Raw genomic sequence first — 21,157 nt, forward strand, 5'->3', positions numbered from 1 at the left:
TCACCTTTCAGGCAATACATTCCAGATCACAACAACTTGCTGCGTAAAAAAAATTCTCATTTCCCCTCCAGTTCTTTGCCATTTGTCTTAAATCTGTGTCCGCTGGGTACTGACTTTCCTGCCAGTGGAAACGGTTTATCTTTATTTACTCTTTCGAAACCCTTCATAATTTTCAACAATTCCATTAAATCTTCCCTTAACCTTCTCTGCTCAGTAACTATCTGGGATGGTCTATCATAGAGTGCTTCTGCATCCTTGTCAGTCTCTCCAGAGAGCCTGTGATGCCTAGGCAGCGCACGGGGGCTTTGGGTCATAAGAACATAAGATAGGAGCAGCAGCAGGCTATACGGCCCCTCGAGCCTGCTCCGCCATTCAATAAGATCATGGCTGATCTTTGACCTCAACCCCACTTTCCCGCTCAATCCCCATATCCCCTGATTCCCTTAAGAGTCCAAAAATCTATCAATCTCAGTCTTGAATATACTCAATGACTCAGCATCCACAGCTCCCTGGGGTAGAGAATTCCAAATATTCACGACCCTCTGAGTGAAGAAATTCTTTCTCATCTCAGTCCTAAATGTCTGACCCCTTATCCTGAGACTATGTCCCCTACTTCTAGACTCTCCAGTCAGGGGAAACATCCTCTTGCCACCTGCCCTGTCAAGCACTCTTAGAATCTTATGTGTTTCAATGAGATCACCTCTCATTCTTTTAAACTCCAGAGAGTATAGGCCCAATCTCCTCAATCGCCTCATAGGATAACCCTCTCATCCCAGGAATCAATCTAGTGACCCTTCGTTGCACCACCTCTAAGGCAAGTATATCCTTCCTTAGGTAAGGAAACCAAAACTGTACACAGTGCTCTAGGTGTGGTCTCACCAAAGCCCTGTACAACTGTAGTAAGTAACTCATAATACTCCAACCCCCTTGCAATAAAGGCCAACATACCATTTGCCTTCCTAATTGCTTGCTGTATCTGCATGTTAACTTTCTGTGTTTCTTGTACAAAGACACCCAAATCCCTCTCAACACCAACATTTAATAGTTTCTCACTATTTAAAAAATATTCAATTTTTCTTACCAAATTGAATGAACTCACATTGCCCACTCACTTAACCTGTGTATATCCCTTTGCAGACTCTTTGCATCAGCCTCACAGCTCACTTTCCCATCTAGCTTTGTATCATCAGCAAACTTGGATACATTACACTTGGTCCCTTCATCTAAGTTATTAACATAGATTGTAAATAGCTGAGGCCGAAGCACCGATCCCCGCTGCACCCCAATAGTTACAGCCCACCAACCTGAGAATGACCTGTTTATTCCTACTCTTTGTTTTAACCAATCCTCTATCCATGCTAATATATTACTCCGAACCCCATGAGCCCTTATCTTGTGTAACAACCTCTTGTGTGGCACCTTATCGAATGCCTTTTGAAAATCCAAATATACCACATCCACCGGTTCCCCCTTATCTACCCTGCAAGTTACATCCTCAAAAAATAGATTTGTCAAACACGATTTCCCTTTCATAAAACTGTGTGGATTCTGCCTAATCATATTATATGGCACTGAGGCTCTCTGAATTACAAGGCACTTTTAAAAATAGATCTAATTTCTATTTAGTTTATCATTTAGAAATTTCCACATGCTCAGAAAACTGGTTCAGAACAACTCTGGTAAAGTCTGTGGTTTATTGAAAATGTGATAAAACAATGAATGAATAAAATCTCTTTGGAAAGTTGTTGCTGATGCTATTTATAAGCAGCAGCTACTTGCCTCTGGGGACGGCTGTAAACCGGTCCTCCAGCCAGCAGGTGGCGCGGCGGAGGGCGGGTCTCCAGTGACACCAGCGGCTTGTCTTGTGCAGGAAGATGGCCGGCGTCATAATAAGACCTCCGCTGATTGGCTGCAGTGAGTAAAGCTCTCGCTCATTAGCCGCAGAGATCACCAGGCTCGCTGATTGGCCGACGAGTAAAGGCGGGCGCTGGTTTGCAGATGGCGGACAGTCGGACGGAGAGCGCGCCGGGGCCCGCGGAAAAGAAGCGGAGAGTGAGCGAGAGCAACCTGCAGCCGGAGCCGGAACCGCAGCCGGAGCCCAGCACGGCGCCGTCCGAGCGGAGCGGCTTCAGCCTCAACAACTTCCGTGTGGAGAAAATACTGAGAGAGAGCGCGCGCGATAAGACCATCTTCATTCACGGGAAGGTGAGGGGCGGGGCCAATGGGCGCGAGAGGAGGGGCCTGAGAGAGTGGGCGGGACCAATGGGCGCGAGAGGAGGGGCCTGAGAGAGTGGGCGGGGCCAATGGGCGCGAGAGGAGGGGGCCTGAGAGAGTGGGCGGGGCCAATGGGCACGAGAGGAGGGGCCTGAGAGTGGGCGGGGCCAATGGGCGGGAGAGGAGGGGCCTGAGTGGGCGGGGCCAATGGGCGGGAGAGGAGGAGCTCGAGAAAGGGGCGGGGGAGGAAGGGCTCGAGAAAGGGGCGGGGTCAATGGGCGGGAGAGGCGGGGCTCGAGATAGAGGCGGGGCCAATGGGCGGGAGAGGCGGGGCTCGAGAAAGGGGCGGGGCCATAGTGTGGCGCCTTGAAGTTGTGTTTAGGGAGCGCAGGGATTTTGAAGGTGGACGAGAATGAATAAATTACCTCTGAATTGAGCCAGTGAGCTCTGTAACAACAATTGGAGGCATTCAACCCAACTCCCCCCAGCAACCTTCACTCAGATCCCCCCTCATTTTTCTTGACCGGTCTGCAGCCTTTGATACGGTTGACCACACCATCCTCCTCCAAACTGGATTAGTGTGAGGTGATGCATTTTGGTAGGACGAATAAGAGGGCCACCTACACCTTGCAAAATAAGGGTCTAAATGGGCTAGAGGAGCAAAGGGATCACTAAAAGTAGCAACACAGGTTAAGAAGCCCATAAAAAAAGTAAACCAAGCACTGGGGTTCATTTCTAGAGGGACAGAATTGAAGAGTAGAGAAGTTATGTAAAACCTTGGTTAAATCACGCTTGGAGTACTGTGCACAGTTCTGGCCTCCATATTATAAAAAGGATGTAGTGGCATTGAAAAAGGTGCAAAAAAGATTTACTAGGCTGATACCAGATCTGAGCGGTTATACCCATCAGGAAAGATTGAACAGGTTGGGGCTCTGTCTTTTCTCCAGAAAGGATAAAGCTGAAGGGTGACTTGATAGGGTAGATGTAAAGAAGTAGGGGAGACCGAAACTCGGGGCCATACATCATATAAGATAGTCATTAATAAATTCAATAGGGAATTTGGGAGAAACCTCTTTACCCAGAGAGCGGTTAGAATGTGGAGTAATTGTGGCGAATAGCACAGATGCATTTAAGGGGAAGCGAAGGTTATGCTAATAGGGTTAGATGACGTAGGGAGGGAGGAGGCTCTTATGAAGCTTAAACACTAGCATAGACCAGTTCGGCCAAATGACCTGTTTGTGATGTATGTTCTATGTAACGCCTCTCCTCTGTTGTCCAGCTGAGTTGGACTGCACTGGCCTGGTTCCATTCTTATCTATCTAGTGATAGCCAGAGAATCACTTGCAATGGCCTCTCTTCCTGTCCATGCAACGTTAACTCTGGAGTCCCCACAGGATCTATCCTTGGCCGCCTCCTATTTCTCATGAGGTTCTATGTATACATTGACGAAACCCAGCTCTAGCTCACCACCATCTTTTTCAACTCCTCCACTGTCTGTGTTGTCAAACTGTTTGTCCAACACCCAGTATTGGATGAACAGAAATGTCCAACAATTAAACATTGCGAAGACTGAAGCCATTGTCTTCAGCCCTGCCACAAACTCCGTTCCCTAGCTACCGATTCCACCACTCTCCCTGGCCACTGTTTGAGGCTGAACCAGACTGTTCACAACCGTGGCGTCCTATTTGATCCTGAGCTGTGCTTCCGACCCCATATCCTCTCCATCACCAAGACTGCCTACTTCCACCCCCATAATACCATCTACAAGGAACAGGTCAGGAGTGTGATGGAATACTCTCCACTTGCCTGGATGAGTGCTCAAGAAGCTCGACACCATCCAGGACAAAGCAGCCCACTTGATTGGTACCCCATCCACCACCCTTAACATTCACTCCCTTCACCACCGCTCACTGTGGCTGCAGTGTGCACCATCCACAGGATGCACTGCAGCAACTTGCCAAGGCTTCTTCGACAGCACCTCCCAAACCCCCGACCTCTACCACCTAGAAGGACAAGAGCAGCAGGCACATGGGAACAACACCACCTGCACATTCCCCTCCAAGACACACACCATCCCGACTTGGAAATATATCACCGTTCCTTCATTGTCGCTGGGTCAAAATCCTGGAGCTCCCTTCCTAACAGCACTGTGGGAGAACCTTCACCACACGGACTTTTTTTTTTTATTCGTTCACGGGATGTGGGCGTCGCTGGCGAGGCCGGCATTTATTGCCCATCCCTAATTGCCCTAGAGAAGGTGGTGGTGAGCCGCCTTCTTGAACCGCTGCAGTCCGTGTGATGACGGTTCTCCCACAGTGCTGTTAGGAAGGGAGTTCCAGGATTTTGACCCAGCGACAATGAAGGAACGGCGATATATTTCCAAGTCGGGATGGTGTGTGACTTGGAGGGGAACGTGCAGGTGGTGTTGTTCCCATGCGCCTGCTGCTCTTGTCCTTTTAGGTGGTAGAGGTCGCGGGTTTGGGAGGTGCTGTCGAAGAAGCCTTGGCGAGTTGCTGCAGTGCATCCTGTGGATGGTACACACTGCAGCCACAGTGCGCCGGTGGTGAAGGGAGTGAATGTTTAGGGTGGTGGATGGGGTGCCAATCAAGCGGGCTGCTTTATCTTGGATGGTGTCGAGCTTCTTGAGTGTTGTTGGAGCTGCACTCATCCAGGCAAGTGGAGAGTATTCCATCACACTCCTGACTTGTGCCTTGTAGATGGTGGAAAGGCTTTGGGGAGTCAGGAGGTGAGTCACTCGCCGCAGAATACCCAGCCTCTGACCTGCTCTCGTAGCCACAGTATTTATATGGCTGGTCCAGTTAAGTTTCTGGTCAATGGTGACCCCCAGGATGTTGATGGTGGGGGATTCGGCGATGGTAATGCCGTTGAATGTCAAGGGGAGGTGGTTAGACTCTCTCTTGTTGGAGATGGTCATTGCCTGACACTTATCTGGCGCGAATGTTACTTGCCACTTATGAGCCCAAGCCTGGATGTTGTCCAGGTCTTGCTGCATGCAGGCTCGGACTGCTTCATTATCTGAGGGGTTGCGAATGGAACTGAACACTGTGCAGTCATCAGCGAACATCCCCATTTCTGACCTTATGATGGAGGGAAGGTCATTGATGAAGCAGCTGAAGATGGTTGGGCCGAGGACAATGCCCTGAGGAACTCCTGCAGCAATGCCCTGGGGCTGAGATGATTGGCCTCCAACAACCACTACCATCTTCCTTTGTGCTAGGTATGACTCCAGCCACTGGAGAGTTTTCCCCCTGATTCCCATTGACTTCAATTTTACTAGGGCTCCTTGGTGCCACACTCGGTCAAATGCTGCCTTGATGTCAAGGGCAGTCACTCTCACCTCACCTCTGGAATTCATCTCTTTTGTCCATGTTTGGACCAAGGCTGTAATGAGGTCTGGAGCCGAGTGGTCCTGGCGGAACCCAAACTGAGCATCGGTGAGCAGGTTATTGGTGAGTAAGTGCCGCTTGATAGCACTGTCGACGACACCTTCCATCACTTTGCTGATGATTGAGAGTAGACTGATGGGGCGGTAATTGGCCGGATTGGATTTGTCCTGCTTTTTGTGGACAGGACATACCTGGGCAATTTTCCACATTGTCGGGTGGATGCCAGTGTTGTAGCTGTACTGGAACAGCTTGGCTAGAGGCGCAGCTAGTTCTGGAGCACAAGTCTTCAGCACTACAGCTGGGATGTTGTCGGGGCCCATAGCCTTTGCTGTATCCAGTGCACTCAGCCGTTTCTTGATATCACGTGGAGTGAATCGAATTGGCCGAAGACTGGCTTCCGTGATGGTGGGGATATCGGGAGGAGGCTGAGATGGATCGTCCACTCGGCACTTCTGGCTGAAGATGGTTGCAAACGCTTCAGCCTTGTCTTTTGCACTCACGTGCTGGACTCCGCCATCATTGAGAATGGGGATGTTTGCAGAGCCTCCTCCTCCCGTTAGTTGTTTAATTGTCCACCACCATTCACGACTGGATGTTGCAGGACTGCAGAGCTTTGATCTGATCCGTTGGTTGTGGAATCGCTTAGCTCTGTCTATAGCATGTTGCTTCCGCTGTTTAGCATGCATGTAGTCCTGAGTTGTAGCTTCACCAGGTTGGCACCTCATTTTTAGGTACGCCTGGTGCTGCTCCTGGCATGCTCTTCTACACTCCTCATTGAACCAGGGTTGATCCCCTGGCTTGTTGGTAATGGTAGCGTGAGGAATATGCCGGGCCATGAGGTTACAGATTGTGCTGGAATACAATTCTGCTGCTGCTGATGGCCCACAGCGCCTCATGGATGCCCAGTTTTGAGCAGCTAGATCTGTTCTGAATCTATCCCATTTAGCACGGTGGTAGTGCCACACAACACGTTGGATGGTGTCCTCAGAGCGAAGACGGGATTTCATCTCCACGAGGACTGTGCGGTGGTCACTCCTACCAATACTGTCATGGACAGATGCATTTGCGACAGGTAGATTGGTGAGGACGAGGTCAAGTAAGTTTTTCCCTCGTGTTGGTTCGCTCACCACCTGCCGCAGGCCCAGTCTAGCAGCTATGTCCTTCAGGACTCGGCCAGCTCGGTCAGTAGTGGTGCTCCCGAGCCACTCTTGGTGATGGACATTGAAGTCCCCCACCCAGAGTATATTTTGTGCCCTTGCTACCCTCAGTGCTTCCTCCAAGTGGTGTTCAACATGGAGGAGGACTGATTCATCAGCTGAGGGAGGACGGTAGGTGGTAATCAGCAGGAGGTTTCCTTGCCCATTTTTGACCTGATGCCATGAGATTTCATGGAGTCCAGAGTCAATGTTGAGGACTCCCAGGGCCACTCCCTCCTGACTGTATATCACTGTACCGCCACCTCTGGTGGGTCTGTCTTGCCGGTGGGATAGGACATACCCAGGGATGGTGATGGAAGAGTCTGGGACGTTGGCTGAAAGATATGATTCTGTGAGTATGGCTATGTCAGGCTGTTGCTTGACTAGTCTGTGGGACAGCTCTCCCAATTTTGGCACAAGTCCCCAGATGTTAGTAAGGAGGACCTTGCAGGGTCGACTGGGCTTGGTGTTTTGCCGTTGTCGTGTCCGGTGCCTAGTGGTCCGATGCCTAGTGGTCCGTCCGGTTTTATTCTTATTATGACTTTTCGTAGCGAGATTTTACAACTGAGTGGCTTGCTTGGCCATTTCAGAGGGCAATTAAGAATCAACCACATTGCTGTGGGTCTGGAGTCACATATAGGCCAGACCGGGTAAGGGCGGCAGGCTTCCTTCCCTAAAGGACATTAGTGAACCAGATGGGTTTTTACGACAATCCGGTAGTTTCATGGCCATCATTACTGATACTAGTATTTTAATTCCAGATTTTTATTTAATTAATTGAATTTATTTAATTAATTGAATTTAAATTCGCCAGCTGCCGTGGCGGGATTTGAACTCATGACTCTGGATTTTAGTCCAGGCCTCTGGATTACTAGCCCAGTAACATAACCACTATGCTACCGTACCCGATACTGCAGCGGTTCAAGAAGGCGGCTCACCACCACCTTCTCAAGGGCAATTAGAGATGGGTAATAAATGCTGGCCTCGCCAGCGACGCCCACATCCCATGAACAAATTTTTAAAAAAAATATTGCCCATCTCCACCTCTGCCTCAGCTTATCTGCTGCTGAAACCCTCATCCATGCTTTTGTTACCTCCAGATTCAATCATTCCATCCTCTCCTGGCCGGACTCCCATCTTGCATCTTCCATAAACTTAAGATTATCCAAAACTCTACTGCCCATATCCCAACTCGCACCAAGTCCTGTTCACCATCACCCCGTGCTCGCTGATCTACATTGGCTCCCGATCCAACGCCTAGGATTTTAAAATTGTCATCCTTGTTTTCAAATCCCTCCATGTTCTCACCCCTCCCTATCTCTGTAACCTCCTGCAGCCCTACAACCCTCCGAGATCTCTGCGTTCCTCCAACTCTGTCTTCTTTCCATCCCCCACTTCCTTCACTCCACCATTGGCAATTGTGCTTTCAGCCGTCTAGGCCCTAAACTCTGTAATTCCCTCCCTAAACCTCTCCATCGCTCTCTCCTCCTTAAAACATACCTCTTTGACTAAGCTTTTGGTCACCTGTCCTAATGTCCCCTTCTTTGGCTCCGTGTCAAATTTTTTTTTTGGTCTGCTTATGCTCCAGTGAATCACCTTGGGATGTTTTACTACATTAAAGGTGCAATATAAATGCAAGTTGTTGTTATCTGGAGCTGACTGAAGAATCTTGGCATACCACAAAAGGCCTACCCCTCCAGGTACCGTTAATGATCCAGGCTTCTCAATCATCAGCAGTGTCCTCGAGTACTGCACATCTGCCTGCAGTGTCCGATTACCAATCTGCCATGCAGGGTTGATTTGGTTTCAATCTTGCTTCGACAGGTTTGACATCTTGTAGCTGGAAAGACCCCACTTACTTCCACCCTCTTGATATAGGAACGTTTGATGTGTGCCATCAGGCACAACTCCAGGCATTTATTACCTATGATTCCTCCAACTTCAGACACCATTGTTTGGCAGATTTAGAGAGTCCACCAGATGCTCTTGTGGAATGGGGCCAGTGCCACAGGGCTCCTTCCGCTGGAGACAGCTGGGTTATGTCAATGGCCTCATGAGAGAAGCTGCTGCTCCTTGGACAGCATCACAGCTTGTGGCTCACAGGTGGTTGACGTCAGACTGTAGTCGTGTTCTCTCAGCCGGTGTGTGCAGATACTTGTGTCTGCGTGGAAGAGAAATCTGTCCGAATGCGTTCAAGCCAGGTAATTAGTGATGGCACTGAAGAGATGATGCTAACTTGTTTCTTATTTCCTCTGCTCCATTCTCCCGATGGCTGCGACTCTTTACTGGATAAGGTTCCCACTTGGACACCAGTTGCCCTCTGTTACCTTGCCCAAGTGGTCGTTGCCCAAGTGTGAAACCGGGCAATGAGGGCATCAGAGTGGAGCCTGATCCTGTTCACCCTTAACGTCTGCACTCGTGCACGGTGGGTGCGGGGAACAGATTGTGCTCAGGAGCAGGGAACCTGCCAGACTGTTCCCATTACTAACCCAGGGCACTGAGGCCAACAGTAGCGCGCCCCCCCCCCCCCAAAACCACCACCACCCCCCCCCCCCCCCCCCCAGCTGAGATCAACGAACGCCGCATAGACGGAGGATTGAACCTGAGTCTGTATGGCTCAACTGCTCACTGAATCATCAGGGGAACCTTGTAATAATTGTAACATCAGGACCAACCTGGGAAGTATTATAAATAAATGCGACATTTCTGTAAGGCAAGCGGTTTGTTATACATCTGTGTTCAACAAGGTCTCTGGTCTGATTTAAAAGCAAGAGCAAAGTTTTCAGTTTGATGAACAGTAGAAGCTGATTGAGCGATTTCCATTGACTTTAGAAGGCAGAAAAAAATTCCCAGAATGGTTCCAAGGATGAGGGACTTCAGTTACGTGGACAGACTGGAGAAGCTGGGGTTGTTCTCCTTAAAGCAGAGAAGGTTAAGGGGAGATTTGATAGAGGTGTTCAAAATCATGAAGGGTTTAGATAAAGTAAATAAAGGGAAACTGTTCTCATTGGCGGAAGGGTCAAGAACCAGAGGACACAGATTTAAGGTGATTGGCAAAAGAATCAAAGGAACCTGAGGAAAAACTTTTTTATGGAGTGAGTAGTTTATGATCTGGAATGTGCTGCTTGAAAGGGTGGTACAGGCAGGGTCGAGAACCAGAGGACACAGATTTAAGGTGATTGGCAAAAGAATCAAAGGAACCTGAGGAAAAAATTTGCAGGGCTACTGGGAAAGAGCGGAATGGGATCACAAATACACAGTTGGAGCCTGAAATTCCAACCGAAGCAGATTGCCCCATGGAAGGCTGGAAAATGATCCTCTGTCCTTGCAAACTATTTCCCCATCTCCAACCTCCCTTTCCTCTCAAGTCCTTGAACATATTGTCGCCTCCCAAATCCGTGCCCATTTTTCCCACAACTCCATGTTTGAATCCCTCCAATCAGGTTTCCGCCCCTGCACAGTACTGAAACAGCCCTCGTTAAAGTCACTGTGACGATGGTGAACTATCCCTCCTCATCCTTCTCGACCTGCAGCCTTTGACACGGTTGACCACACTATCCTTCTCCAGTTCCTCTCCTCCTTTGTCCAGCTGGATGGGACTGCCCTCGCTTGGTTTCACTCTGATCTAACCAATTGTTGCCAGAGAATCACCTGGATTGGCTTCTCTTCCTGCAACGTTACCTCTGGAATCCCTCAAGGATCTATCCTTGGCCCTCTCCTATTTCTCATCTACATGCTGCCCCTCAGCGACATCATCCGACAACACAGGTTCCACATGTACGATGATGACACCCAGCTCTACCTCACCATCACCTCACTCGACCCCTCCACTGTCTGATTTGTCACACTGCTTGTCTGACATCCAGTACTGGATGAGCAGAAATTTCCTCCCAACTAAATATTGACAAGACCGAAGCCATTGTCTTCAGTCCCCGCCACAAACTCCGTTCCCTGGCCAGTGACTCCATCCCTCTCCCTGGCCACTGTCTGAGGCTGAACCCGACTGTTAGCAACCTTGGTGTCCTATTTTTCTCCTGAGATGAACTTCCGACCACACATCAGACCATCAGACCAAGACCGCTTACTTTCACCTCCGTACCATCGCCCCTGCCTCAGCTCATCTGCTGCTGAAACCCTCATCCATGTCTTTGTTACCTCTAGACTTGACTATTCCAGTGTTCTTCTGGCCGGCCTCCCATCTTCAACCCTCCATAAACTTGAGCTCATCCATTCACCGTTCACCCATCATCTCTGTGCAATGCCTCGATTTTTAAAATTCTCATCCTTGTTTTCAAATCCCTCCATGGCCTCGCCCCTTCCTATCTTTGTAACCTCCTCCAGCCCTTTAACCCTCCAAGATCTCTGTGCTCCTCCAGTTCTGGCCTCTTGCGCAAACCCTATTTTAATCGCTCCACCATTGGCGGCCAGACCTTCAGCTGCCTAGGCCCCAAGCTCTGGAATTCCCTCCCTAAACCTCTACGTCTCTCTCCTCCTTTAAGATGCTCCTTAAAACCTACTTCTTTGACCAAGCTTTTGGTCACCTGTCCTAATATCTCCTTATGTGGCTCGGTATCAAATTTTGTTTGATAAAGTTCCTGTGAAGCGCCTTGGGACGTTTTACTACATTAAAGGCGTTATATAAATGGGAGTTGTTGTTGTTGGATCTTGCTTTTGAATCTAGTTGAGATATTTCGCTCAGATGAAATGATTTTAAGGCTATCTCAAACCAGCTTCCAGTGGGTACTGAGCCACAAAACCACTTCTTCCCCACAGCAGTTGTCATCAAATTGCTGGTCTTGCTCAAAGTGGCCAAAGAATGCTTGGTGTGGTTAATGGGGATGTCAGGACTGCTCTAGTTTTTAAACTGGCTGCCAGATTTCGAGTTGATGGTTTGGCAGGTCAAACACTAGAAAGCTATGTTAAACTTGTGTAGAAACTTGGTTAGACCACACTTGGAGTATTGTGCTCAGTTCTGGTCTCCATATTATAGAAAGAATATAGAGGCATTGGGGGGGGGTGCAAAAAAGATTCACAAGGATGATACCAGAACTGAGAGGATATCCTTATCAGGAAAGGCTGAACAGGCTGGGGCTCTTTTCTCTAGAAAAGAAAAGAAAAGGCTGAAGGGTGACCTGATAGAGGTCTTTAAGATAATGAAAGGGTTTGATAGGGTAGAGAAGATGTTTCCACTTGTGAGGGCGACCAAAACTAGAGATCATAAATATAAGATAGTCACCAATAAATCCAATAGGGAATTCAGGAGAAACTTCTTTACCTTTTAGAGTGGTAAGAATGTGGAACGCACTACCACAAGGAGTAGTTGAGGTGAATAGCATAGATTCGGTTAAGGGGAAGCTTGATAAACACATGAGGGAGAAAGGAATAGAAGGATATTCTGATAGGGTTAGATGAAGTAGGAAGGGAGGAGGCTCGTGTGGAGCATAAACGCTGACATAGACCAGTTGGGCCGACTGGCCTGTTTCTGTGCTGTAGTTTCGATGTAACTCGATATTGTTAGATTATATTGACTGGACTAGGCACATTACACCGTACTTTTTGGTGGTGGCAGAGGGCTTTGTTCTGTCAGTTTTGGTAAGCAGTTTCTTTAATGTGGCAGGTTGGAGAGGACTGTGGAGACATTCAGGACGCCGTGGTAATTCTAGAGAAGACGCCATTTCGCGAGGACACTCTGCCGCAGCTTCTCAACAAGGACGCAGACCTTCGCCTGCAGATAAGAAATGACATCTACAGCACTCACCATCTCCATCCACTTCCAGCCTTCAATGGTACGGTGCAGTCTGGCCCAGCCCTTCTGTCCACTCACAGTTGGTCAGCAGCAGGCTGGGCTGCAGGTTACTTTTCCAACATTAGTTAAATTCTGCATGCTCTCTAGATACAGTGGTCACATAATCATAGAAAGTTACGGCACAGAAGGAGGCCATTTGACCCATCGTGTCCGTGCCGGCCGATAAAGAGCTATCCAGTTTAATCCCACTTTCCAGCACTTGGTCCGTAGCCCTGTAGGTCACGGCACTTCAAGTGCACATCCATGTACTTTTTAAATGAGTTATAGGGTTTCTGCCTCTACCACCCTTTCAGGCAGTGAGTTCCAGACCCCCACCACCCTCTGGGTGAAATAATTTCTCCTCAGTTCCCCTCTAATCCTTCTACCAATTACTTTAAATCTGTGCCCCCGGTCACTGACCCCTCTGCTAAGGGAAATAGGTCCTCCCTATCCACTCTATCTAGCCGCGTCATAATTTTATATACCTCAATTAAATCTCCGCTCAGCCTCCTATGTTCCAAAGAAAACATCCCCAGCCTATCCAATCTTTTCTCATAGCTAAAATTCTCCAGCCCTTGCAACATACTTGTAAATCTCTTCTGTACCCTCTAGTACAATCACATCTTTCCTGTAATGTGACCAGAACTGTACACAGTACTCAAGCTGCGGCCTAACCAATGTTCTAGCATAACCTCCCTGCTCTTATGTTCTATGCCTCGGCTAATAAAGGAAAGTATTCCATATGCCTTTTTAATCACCTTATCTACCTGTCCTGCTACCTTCAGGGATCTGTGGACATGCACTCCAAGGTCCCTTTGGTCCTCTACACCTCTCCGTATCGTTCCATTTATTGTGTACTCCCTCGCCTTGTTTGCCCTCCCCAAATGCATTACCTCACACTTCGCTGGATTGAATTCCATTTGCCACTTTTCTGCCCACCTGACCAGTCCTTTGATATCTTCCTGCAGTCTACAGCTTTCCTCCTCACTATCAACCACGCAGCCAATTTTTGTATCACCCTCAAATTTCTTGATCAAGCCCCCCAAATTCAAGTCCAAATCATTAATATATACCACAAAAAGCAAGGGACCTAGTACTGAGCCTTGTGGAATCCCACTGGAAACAGCTTTTCAGTCGCAAAAACACCCATCAACCGTTACCCTTTGCTTCCTGCCACTGAGCCAATTTTGGATCCAACTTGCCACTTTCCTTTGGATCCCATGGGTTTTTACTTTTTTGACCAGTCTGCCATGTGGGACCTTGTCAAAAGCCTTGCTAAAAACCATGTACACTACATCAAACGCGTTACCCTCAACGACCCTCCTTGTTACCACCTCAAAAAATTCAATCAAGTTAGTCAGACGCGACCTTCCCTTAACGAATCCATGCTGATTGTTCTTAGTATTTGAGTGAAGCACATGTGGGAGTGTGAAACATTCGTATTGTGTCCACTTGAACTTCACCAGATTTACGGATATTGTTCTTTCAAACATGGGCTGTCGGTAGTATAACCCTGGGGTACAGTACTGATGGGTACAGGTCTGTCACTGCATAACACTGGGGTACAGTACTGGTGATACAGGTCGGTCACTATATAACACTGGGTACAGTACTGGTGGATATAGGTCTGTCACTATAACATTGGGGTACAGTACTGGGGTTACAGGTCTGTCACTATAACACTGGGGTTACAGGTCTGTCACTGTATGACACTGGGGTACAATGATGTTCTCTCACTGTTGGTGTTGAGGCAGTAGCAGTTTAGAGTTATGAATTGAAGTAGTGCCAACTGTGGATGACATCACAGCCTAGCCCAATCCTGCCCTTGGCCAATGTCCATGCATGAAGTTTACAGCAGGGAGTCACTAGAGACACTGAGGCCAGTTGTACCCCTAACTGTCTTCCCACTGGGGTTGGCTGACTCACCACAAACCAGGAACTGCACCTCCAATCTTTAGAATCATAGAATCGTACAGCACAGAAGGAGGCCATTTGCCCATCATGGCTGTGCCGACTCTTTGAAAGAGCTATCCAATTTAGTCATGCACCCCAGCTTTCTCTCCATAACCCTTTAAGTACATGTCCAATTGCCTTTTGAAGGTTCCTATGGAATCTGCTTCCACCACTCTTTCAAGTAGTGCATTCCAGATCTTAACAACCCTCTGTTTAAAAAAAAAAAATATTTCTCTTCATTTCCCCTCTAATTCTTTTGCCAATTATTTTAAATCTATGACCCCTGGTTACCAATCCACTTGCTGGAGGAAACAGTTTCTACCTACTTGTTCTATCAAAACCCCTCGTTATTTTGAATACCTCTACCAGCTCTCTCCTTAACCTTCTCTGCTCTAAGGTTTATGTGGCTTAGTACCACACAGCACAGTACTTACTCCCTGGAACATCGGGCAACACTGTTATCTCTACTCCCTTCAGGTCCCATTCTGCTGCCTTGAACTAAGATTATCAATACTGATGGATGTTTTTACCTAAAGTAGTAACAATTCTGCTTGCCCAAGACTTGGGGCCCTCAATTTGCTTGGCCCAGACCAGCAGGGTGCTGGGTTATCGGGGTGTCCAACTTATGGCCCAGCCATGTGATCTTAAGTCCTGAAAGTGCTGCCATTGAAGCCTCGGCAACTCAATCCCATTGATAATGTAATACAGAATAAAAACCGAAAACGCCGGAAACACTCAGCAGGTCAGGCAGCATCTGTGGAGAGAGAAACAGAGTTAACGTTTCAGGTCAATGACCTTACATCAGAATTGGAAGAAGTTAGGTTTACAATCTATATTAATGACTTAGATGAAGGGACCGAGTGTAATGTATCCAAGTTTGCTTGTCCCATTACCACCATATTTTGCCTTGCATCATTATCCCTTTTTGTCATTTTAATTACTCCTGCTCTGTATCCTCTGCTAGGCTGGAAAGTAAGCTGTGAGGAGGACACAGAGTTTGCAAAGGAATATAGACAGGTTAAGTGAGTGGGCAAGATAGTGGCAGATGGAGTATAATGTGGGGAAATGTGAAGTTATTCACTTTGGTCGGAAAAATAGAAAAACAGAATATTTTTTACATGGTGAGAAACTATTAAATGTTGGTGTTCAGAGAGATTTGGGTGTCCTGGTACACGAAGCACAGAAAGTTAACATGCAGGTACAGCAAGCAATTAGGAAGGCAAATGGAATGTTGGCCTTTATTGCAAGGGGGTTGGAGTATAAGAGTAAAGAAGTCTTACTATTGTACAGGGCTTTGGTGAGACTATACCTGGAGTACTGTATACAGTTATGGTCGCCTTATCTAAGAAAGGATATACTTGCCCTAGAGGCGGTGCAGCAAAGGTTGACTAGATTGATTCCTGGGATGAGAGGGATGTCCTATGAGGAGAGATTGAGTAGAATGGGCCTATACTCTCTGCTTTTTAGAAGAATGAGAGGTGATCTCATTGAAACATAAGATTCTGAGAGGGCTTGACAGGGTAGATGCTGAGAAGCTGTTTCCCCTGGCTGGAGAAACTAGAACGAGGGGGCATAGTCTCAGGATAGATTTTTGGACTCTAAGGGAATCAAGGGATATGAGGATCGGGCAGGAAAGTGGAGTTGAGGTTGAAGATCAAGCGTGATTTTATTGAATGGCGGAGCAGGCTCGAGGGGCCGTATGGCCTACTCCTGCTCCAACTTCTTATGCACTTAGAGATTTGACAGTTTTTGAGCAAGTGCAGAGCCAGGGAAAAGGTGGGGGGGGGGGGAGGGGGGGTTTGTGGGGGGGAGAATTTAGGGGAAGGACTGTGATAGGATGCAGAGCAGGAGTAATTAAATGACAAAAAGGATAATGATGCAAGGCAAAATATGGTGGTAATGGGACAAGTAAAGAAACAAAAGATGGGTCCAGAGGAAATGTAAATGGTTACAGCAGAACCATTACCAGCACCTGCTGTCCGAGAAAATGGGAGTGGAGATTATGATCTAAAGTTGTTGAACTCGGTGTTGAGGCCAGAAGGCCGTAAAGTGCCAGGTCGAAAAATGAGGTGCTGTTCCTTGAGTTTGCATTGAGCTTCACTGGGACAGTGTAGGAGGCCGAGGACAGGGAGGTCAGAGTGGGAGTGGGATAGAGAATTGGCATGTGTATTTTGGCTGCCGCTCCAGACCCCAGCTCATCACTTCCATTCCCCTTTTTTCTTCTTTTCACTTTGTCCCTCCAAGGCCCCTCTCTCCTGTCGTCACGCCTCCTTTCATTTCTCCCCTCTCTCTGGTACTCTGCGGCCACCCCCCCCCCCCCCACCTCGGCAAAATCCCTATCCTAACCTTCCCTGCTCCTCAACCTTCCTTCTCTCCTGCCACCGTCCCAGGCTTGACTCCCTCTTGGATAAGCCCACAGCTTCCCTCTGTGCCTCTCTTGGCATCCTCTGAAGGGCCCATTGAAGCACTCGTTGCTGCCCCCTTGCAAGGCAGGGGGCTAATCTTGCCACTCTCCTTCCCGTCCCATTCACCTCTCCCAGTGCTGAGCCTGTCCCATTCCAGCGACTTGAGCATAAAATCTAGGCTGACAGTGCAGCACTCCCTCAGTACTGCACTCCACTGTCAGCGGTGCCGTCTTTCGGATGAGATGTTAAACCGGGGCCCCATCTGCCTCATGATCCCATGGCACTATATCGAAGAAAAGCAGGAGAGTTCTTTCCAGTGTCCTGGCCAATATTTAGCCTTCAACCAACATCACTAAAAAGCACATTATCTGGCCATTATCACATTGTTTGTGGAACCTTGCTGTGCGCAAATTGGCTGGCATGTTTCATACGAACATACAAATTAAGAGCAGGAGTAGGCCATTCGCCCTGCTCTGCCATTTGATAAGATCATGGTTGATCTGATTGTGCCCTCAACCCTACTTTCCCGTCCAACTACTATAACCTTTGACTCCCTTGTTAATCAGGAATCTATCTAACTCAGCCTTAAAAATATTCAATGACCCTGCCTCCACCACTCTCTGGGGAAGGGAGTTCCACAGACTCACGACCCTCTGAGAGAAAACATTTTTCCTCATCTCCGTCTTAAATTGGAGACCTCTTATTTTTAAATTGTGACCTAGTTCTAGTCTCTCCCACAAGGGGAAACATCCTCTCAGCATCTACCCTTTCTAGTCCCCTCAGGATCTTATATATTTCAATAAGATCACCTCTCATTCTTCTAAACTCCAGTGTATACAGGCCCAACTTGTCCAACCTTTCCTCATAAGATAACCCCCTCATCCCAGGAATCAGTCGAGTGAACCTTCTCTGAACTGCCTCCAAAGCAATTATGTCCTTTCTTAAATAAGGAGACCAAAACTGCACACAATACTCTAGATGTGGTCTCCCCAATGCCCTGTACAACTGTAGCAAAATATCTCTACTTTTATATTCCATTCCCCTTGCAATAAATGACAACATTCCATTTGCCTTCCCAATCACTTGCTGTTCCTGCATACTAACTTAGTGATTCATGTACTAGGACACTCAGATCCCTCTGTACCTCAGAGTTCTACAGTCTCTCTCCATTTAAATAATATACTGCTTTTCTATTCCTCCTGCAAAGTGGACAAGTTCACATTTTCCCACATTATACTCCATCTGCCAAATTTTCACCCACTCACTTAACCTATCTATATCCCTTTGCAGACTCCTTATGTCCTCTTCACAACTTACTTTCCTACCTACCTTTGTGTCATCAGCAAATTTAGCAACCATACATTCGGTCCCTTCATCCAAGTCATTGATATAGATTGTAAATAGTTGAGGCCCCAGCACTGATCCCTGTGGCACTCCACTCGTTACATCTTGCCAACCTGAAAATGACCTATTTATGTCTATTCTGTTTCCTGTTAGCTAACCAATCCTTTATCCATGCTAATATGTTACCCACTGCACCATGAGCTCTTATTTTGTGTAGTACCTTTGATATGACACCTTGTCAAAAGCCTTCTGGAAATCCAAGTACACCACATCCACAGGATCCCCTTTATCCGCTTTGCTTGTTACTTCCTCAAAGAACTCTAATAAATTAGTCAAACACGATTTCCCTTTCACAAAGCCGTGTTGACTCTGCCTGATTGCATTGAGATTTTCTAAGTGTCCTGCTATAGCCTCATTAATAATAGATTCTAGCATTTTCCCTATGACAGATGTTAAACTAACTGGCCTGTAGTTTCCTGCTTTCTGTCTCCCTCCTTTCTTAAATAGAGGAGTTACATTTGCTATTTTCCAATCTGATGGGACCCTTCCAGAATCTAGGGAATTTTGGAAAATTAATACCAATTCATCTACTATCTCTGCAGCCACTTCTTTTAAGAGCCTAGGATGAAGTCCGTCAGGACCTGGGGACTTGTCAGCTTTTAGTTCTAATAATTTTTTCAAAACCCTTTCCCTGATGATTGTAAATGTTTTAATTTCCTCCCTTTCACCTCTCGATTCACAATTATTTCTGGCATATTATTTGTATCCTCTACAGTGAAGACGGACGCAAAATATCTGTTCAATTCATCTGCCATTTCCTTATTCTCCATTATTAATTCTCCAGACTCACTCTCTAAAGGACCAACGCTCACTTTACTTACTCTTTTCCTTTTTAAATACCTGTAGAAACTCTTACTATCTGTTTTTATATTTCTAGCTACCTTTCTCTCGTACTCTAATTTCTCCCTCCTTCTTATTCTTTTAGTCATTCTTTGCTGTTTTTTATATTCTGTCCAATCTTCTGACCTGCCACTAATCTTTGCGGAATTGTATGCTTTTTCTTTCAATTTGATACTATCTTTAACTTCCTTAGTTAGCCACGGATGGTATGTCCTTCCCCTAGAGTCTTTCTTTCTCACTGGAATGTACCTTTGCTGAGTGTTATGAAATATCTTATTAGAGATGCAGTGGCAGAGATTTACTGACCTATCCCTTAACCTAATTTCCCAGTTCACTTTAGCCAGCTCTGTCTTCATGCCCTCATAATTGCCCTTATTTAAGATTAAAACACTAGTCTTAGACTCACTCTTCTCTCCCTCAAACTGAATGTGAAATTCATTCATATTGTGATCACTGCTACCTGGAGGTTCCTTTACAATGAGGTAATTAATTAATCTTGTCTCATTACACGTTACCAGATCTAGAATAGCCTGCTCTCTGGTTGGCTCTAGAACGTGCTGCTGTAAGAAACTGTCCCGAAGGCACTCTATGAACTCATCTTCCAGGCTATCTTTGCCAATCAGATTCTTCCAATCTATATATAGATTAAAATCGCCCATGATTATCGCTGTTCTTTTCTCACAAGCCCCCATTATTTCTTCCTGTATACCCTGTCCTACAGTGTGGCTACTGTTAGGGGGCCTGTAAACTACTCCCACAAGTGACTTCTTGCCTTTACTATTTGCCAAACTGATTTTACATCTTGGTCTTTAGAACTAAGGTCATTTCTCTCTCTTACACTCATGTTATCCTTAGTTATCAGAGCTACCCCTCCACCTTTTCCGAGCTTCCTGTCCTTCCGAAATGTCAAGTACCCTTGAATATTCAGGTTCCAGCCTTTGTCATCTTGCAGCCATGTCTCTAATGGCTATCAGATCGTACATACTTATTTCTATTTGATTTGTCAATTCATCCATTTTGTTATGAATGCTAGGCGCATTCGGATACAAAGCCTTTAGTGTTGTCTTTTTACTATTTTTGCAACCTCTAGTCTTATCTGTTGGCGCACTCTTAAGTTTGCATGCTCTGTCCCTTCCTGCCACTCTCTGATTATCATTTCCCTTATTGCTACCTTGCTGTCTTGCCTTGTCTTCTTTCTTTAATTTATCACATCTTGCCTTACTTGATCCCTTGCCCCCATTATTTAGTTTAATGCCTTCTCTATCGCCCCAGTTATACGTTTCGCCAGAACACTGGCCCCAGCACGGTTCAGATGAAGGCCGTCCCAAAGGTACGGTTCCCACTACATTTCCTACATTACGACAATGTCTAAAGTTCAAAAGTACTTATTTGTCTGTAATGCGCCTTGAGACATCCTGAGGCCGTGAAAGGCGCTATATAAATGCAAGTCTTTCTTTTCCTTCCTGTCCCATTCACCCCTCCCAGCGCTGACCCTGTGCACTCTGCCAATGGATCAGCAATCATCGCCCCTCTCCACATCTCCCTCCAGAATGTCCGTTCATTTGTGAACAACACTTGCCATCCATGAGCTTATTGTGGATGATTGCATTGACATCATGGCCTTATCGAAAACTTGGCTGACAGGTGCTGATACTTTCCCCATTAATGAAGCCTCCCCACCTGGCTACTTCTTCCACCACTTGCCCCGTCTTTGGTCTGTCCCCCTACTCCTCTGGCTCCTTCTCCTTTGAGCATTTCATTTGTTCCATCCTTTCACCTCTCCATTAAAATCCTCTTTCTCTATCACCCACCCAAGTACCATGCCAACTTTCTCACCAAAAATATCTTCACTGCTTTTCTCTCTCAGCCTTTGTGCCGAGCGACTTCTCATTCTTGGTGACTTCAACCTCTGTCTCAACTCATCATGCTCTCTCTCCTCTGAGTTCACTGCCC

At 47.0% G+C, this 21,157-nt stretch overlaps 1 protein-coding gene across 1 annotated transcript in view; it reads left to right on the forward strand.

The window, feature by feature from the left end:
* Nucleotides 1-1,980: 1,980 nt before the first annotated feature.
* Nucleotides 1,981-21,157, forward strand: part of dcps (decapping enzyme, scavenger) — a 76,094-nt gene continuing 56,917 nt past the window's right edge. The window contains exons 1-2 of the mRNA XM_067971092.1: nt 1,981-2,205; nt 12,435-12,603. Coding sequence (XP_067827193.1) covers nt 1,999-2,205; nt 12,435-12,603 — 376 coding nt within the window. The 5' untranslated portion in view covers nt 1,981-1,998. The remainder of the gene's footprint in view (nt 2,206-12,434; nt 12,604-21,157) is intronic.

Source organism: Heptranchias perlo, chromosome 33 (assembly GCF_035084215.1).
Source record: "Heptranchias perlo isolate sHepPer1 chromosome 33, sHepPer1.hap1, whole genome shotgun sequence".
NCBI classification, from domain to species: Eukaryota; Metazoa; Chordata; class Chondrichthyes; order Hexanchiformes; family Hexanchidae; genus Heptranchias; species Heptranchias perlo.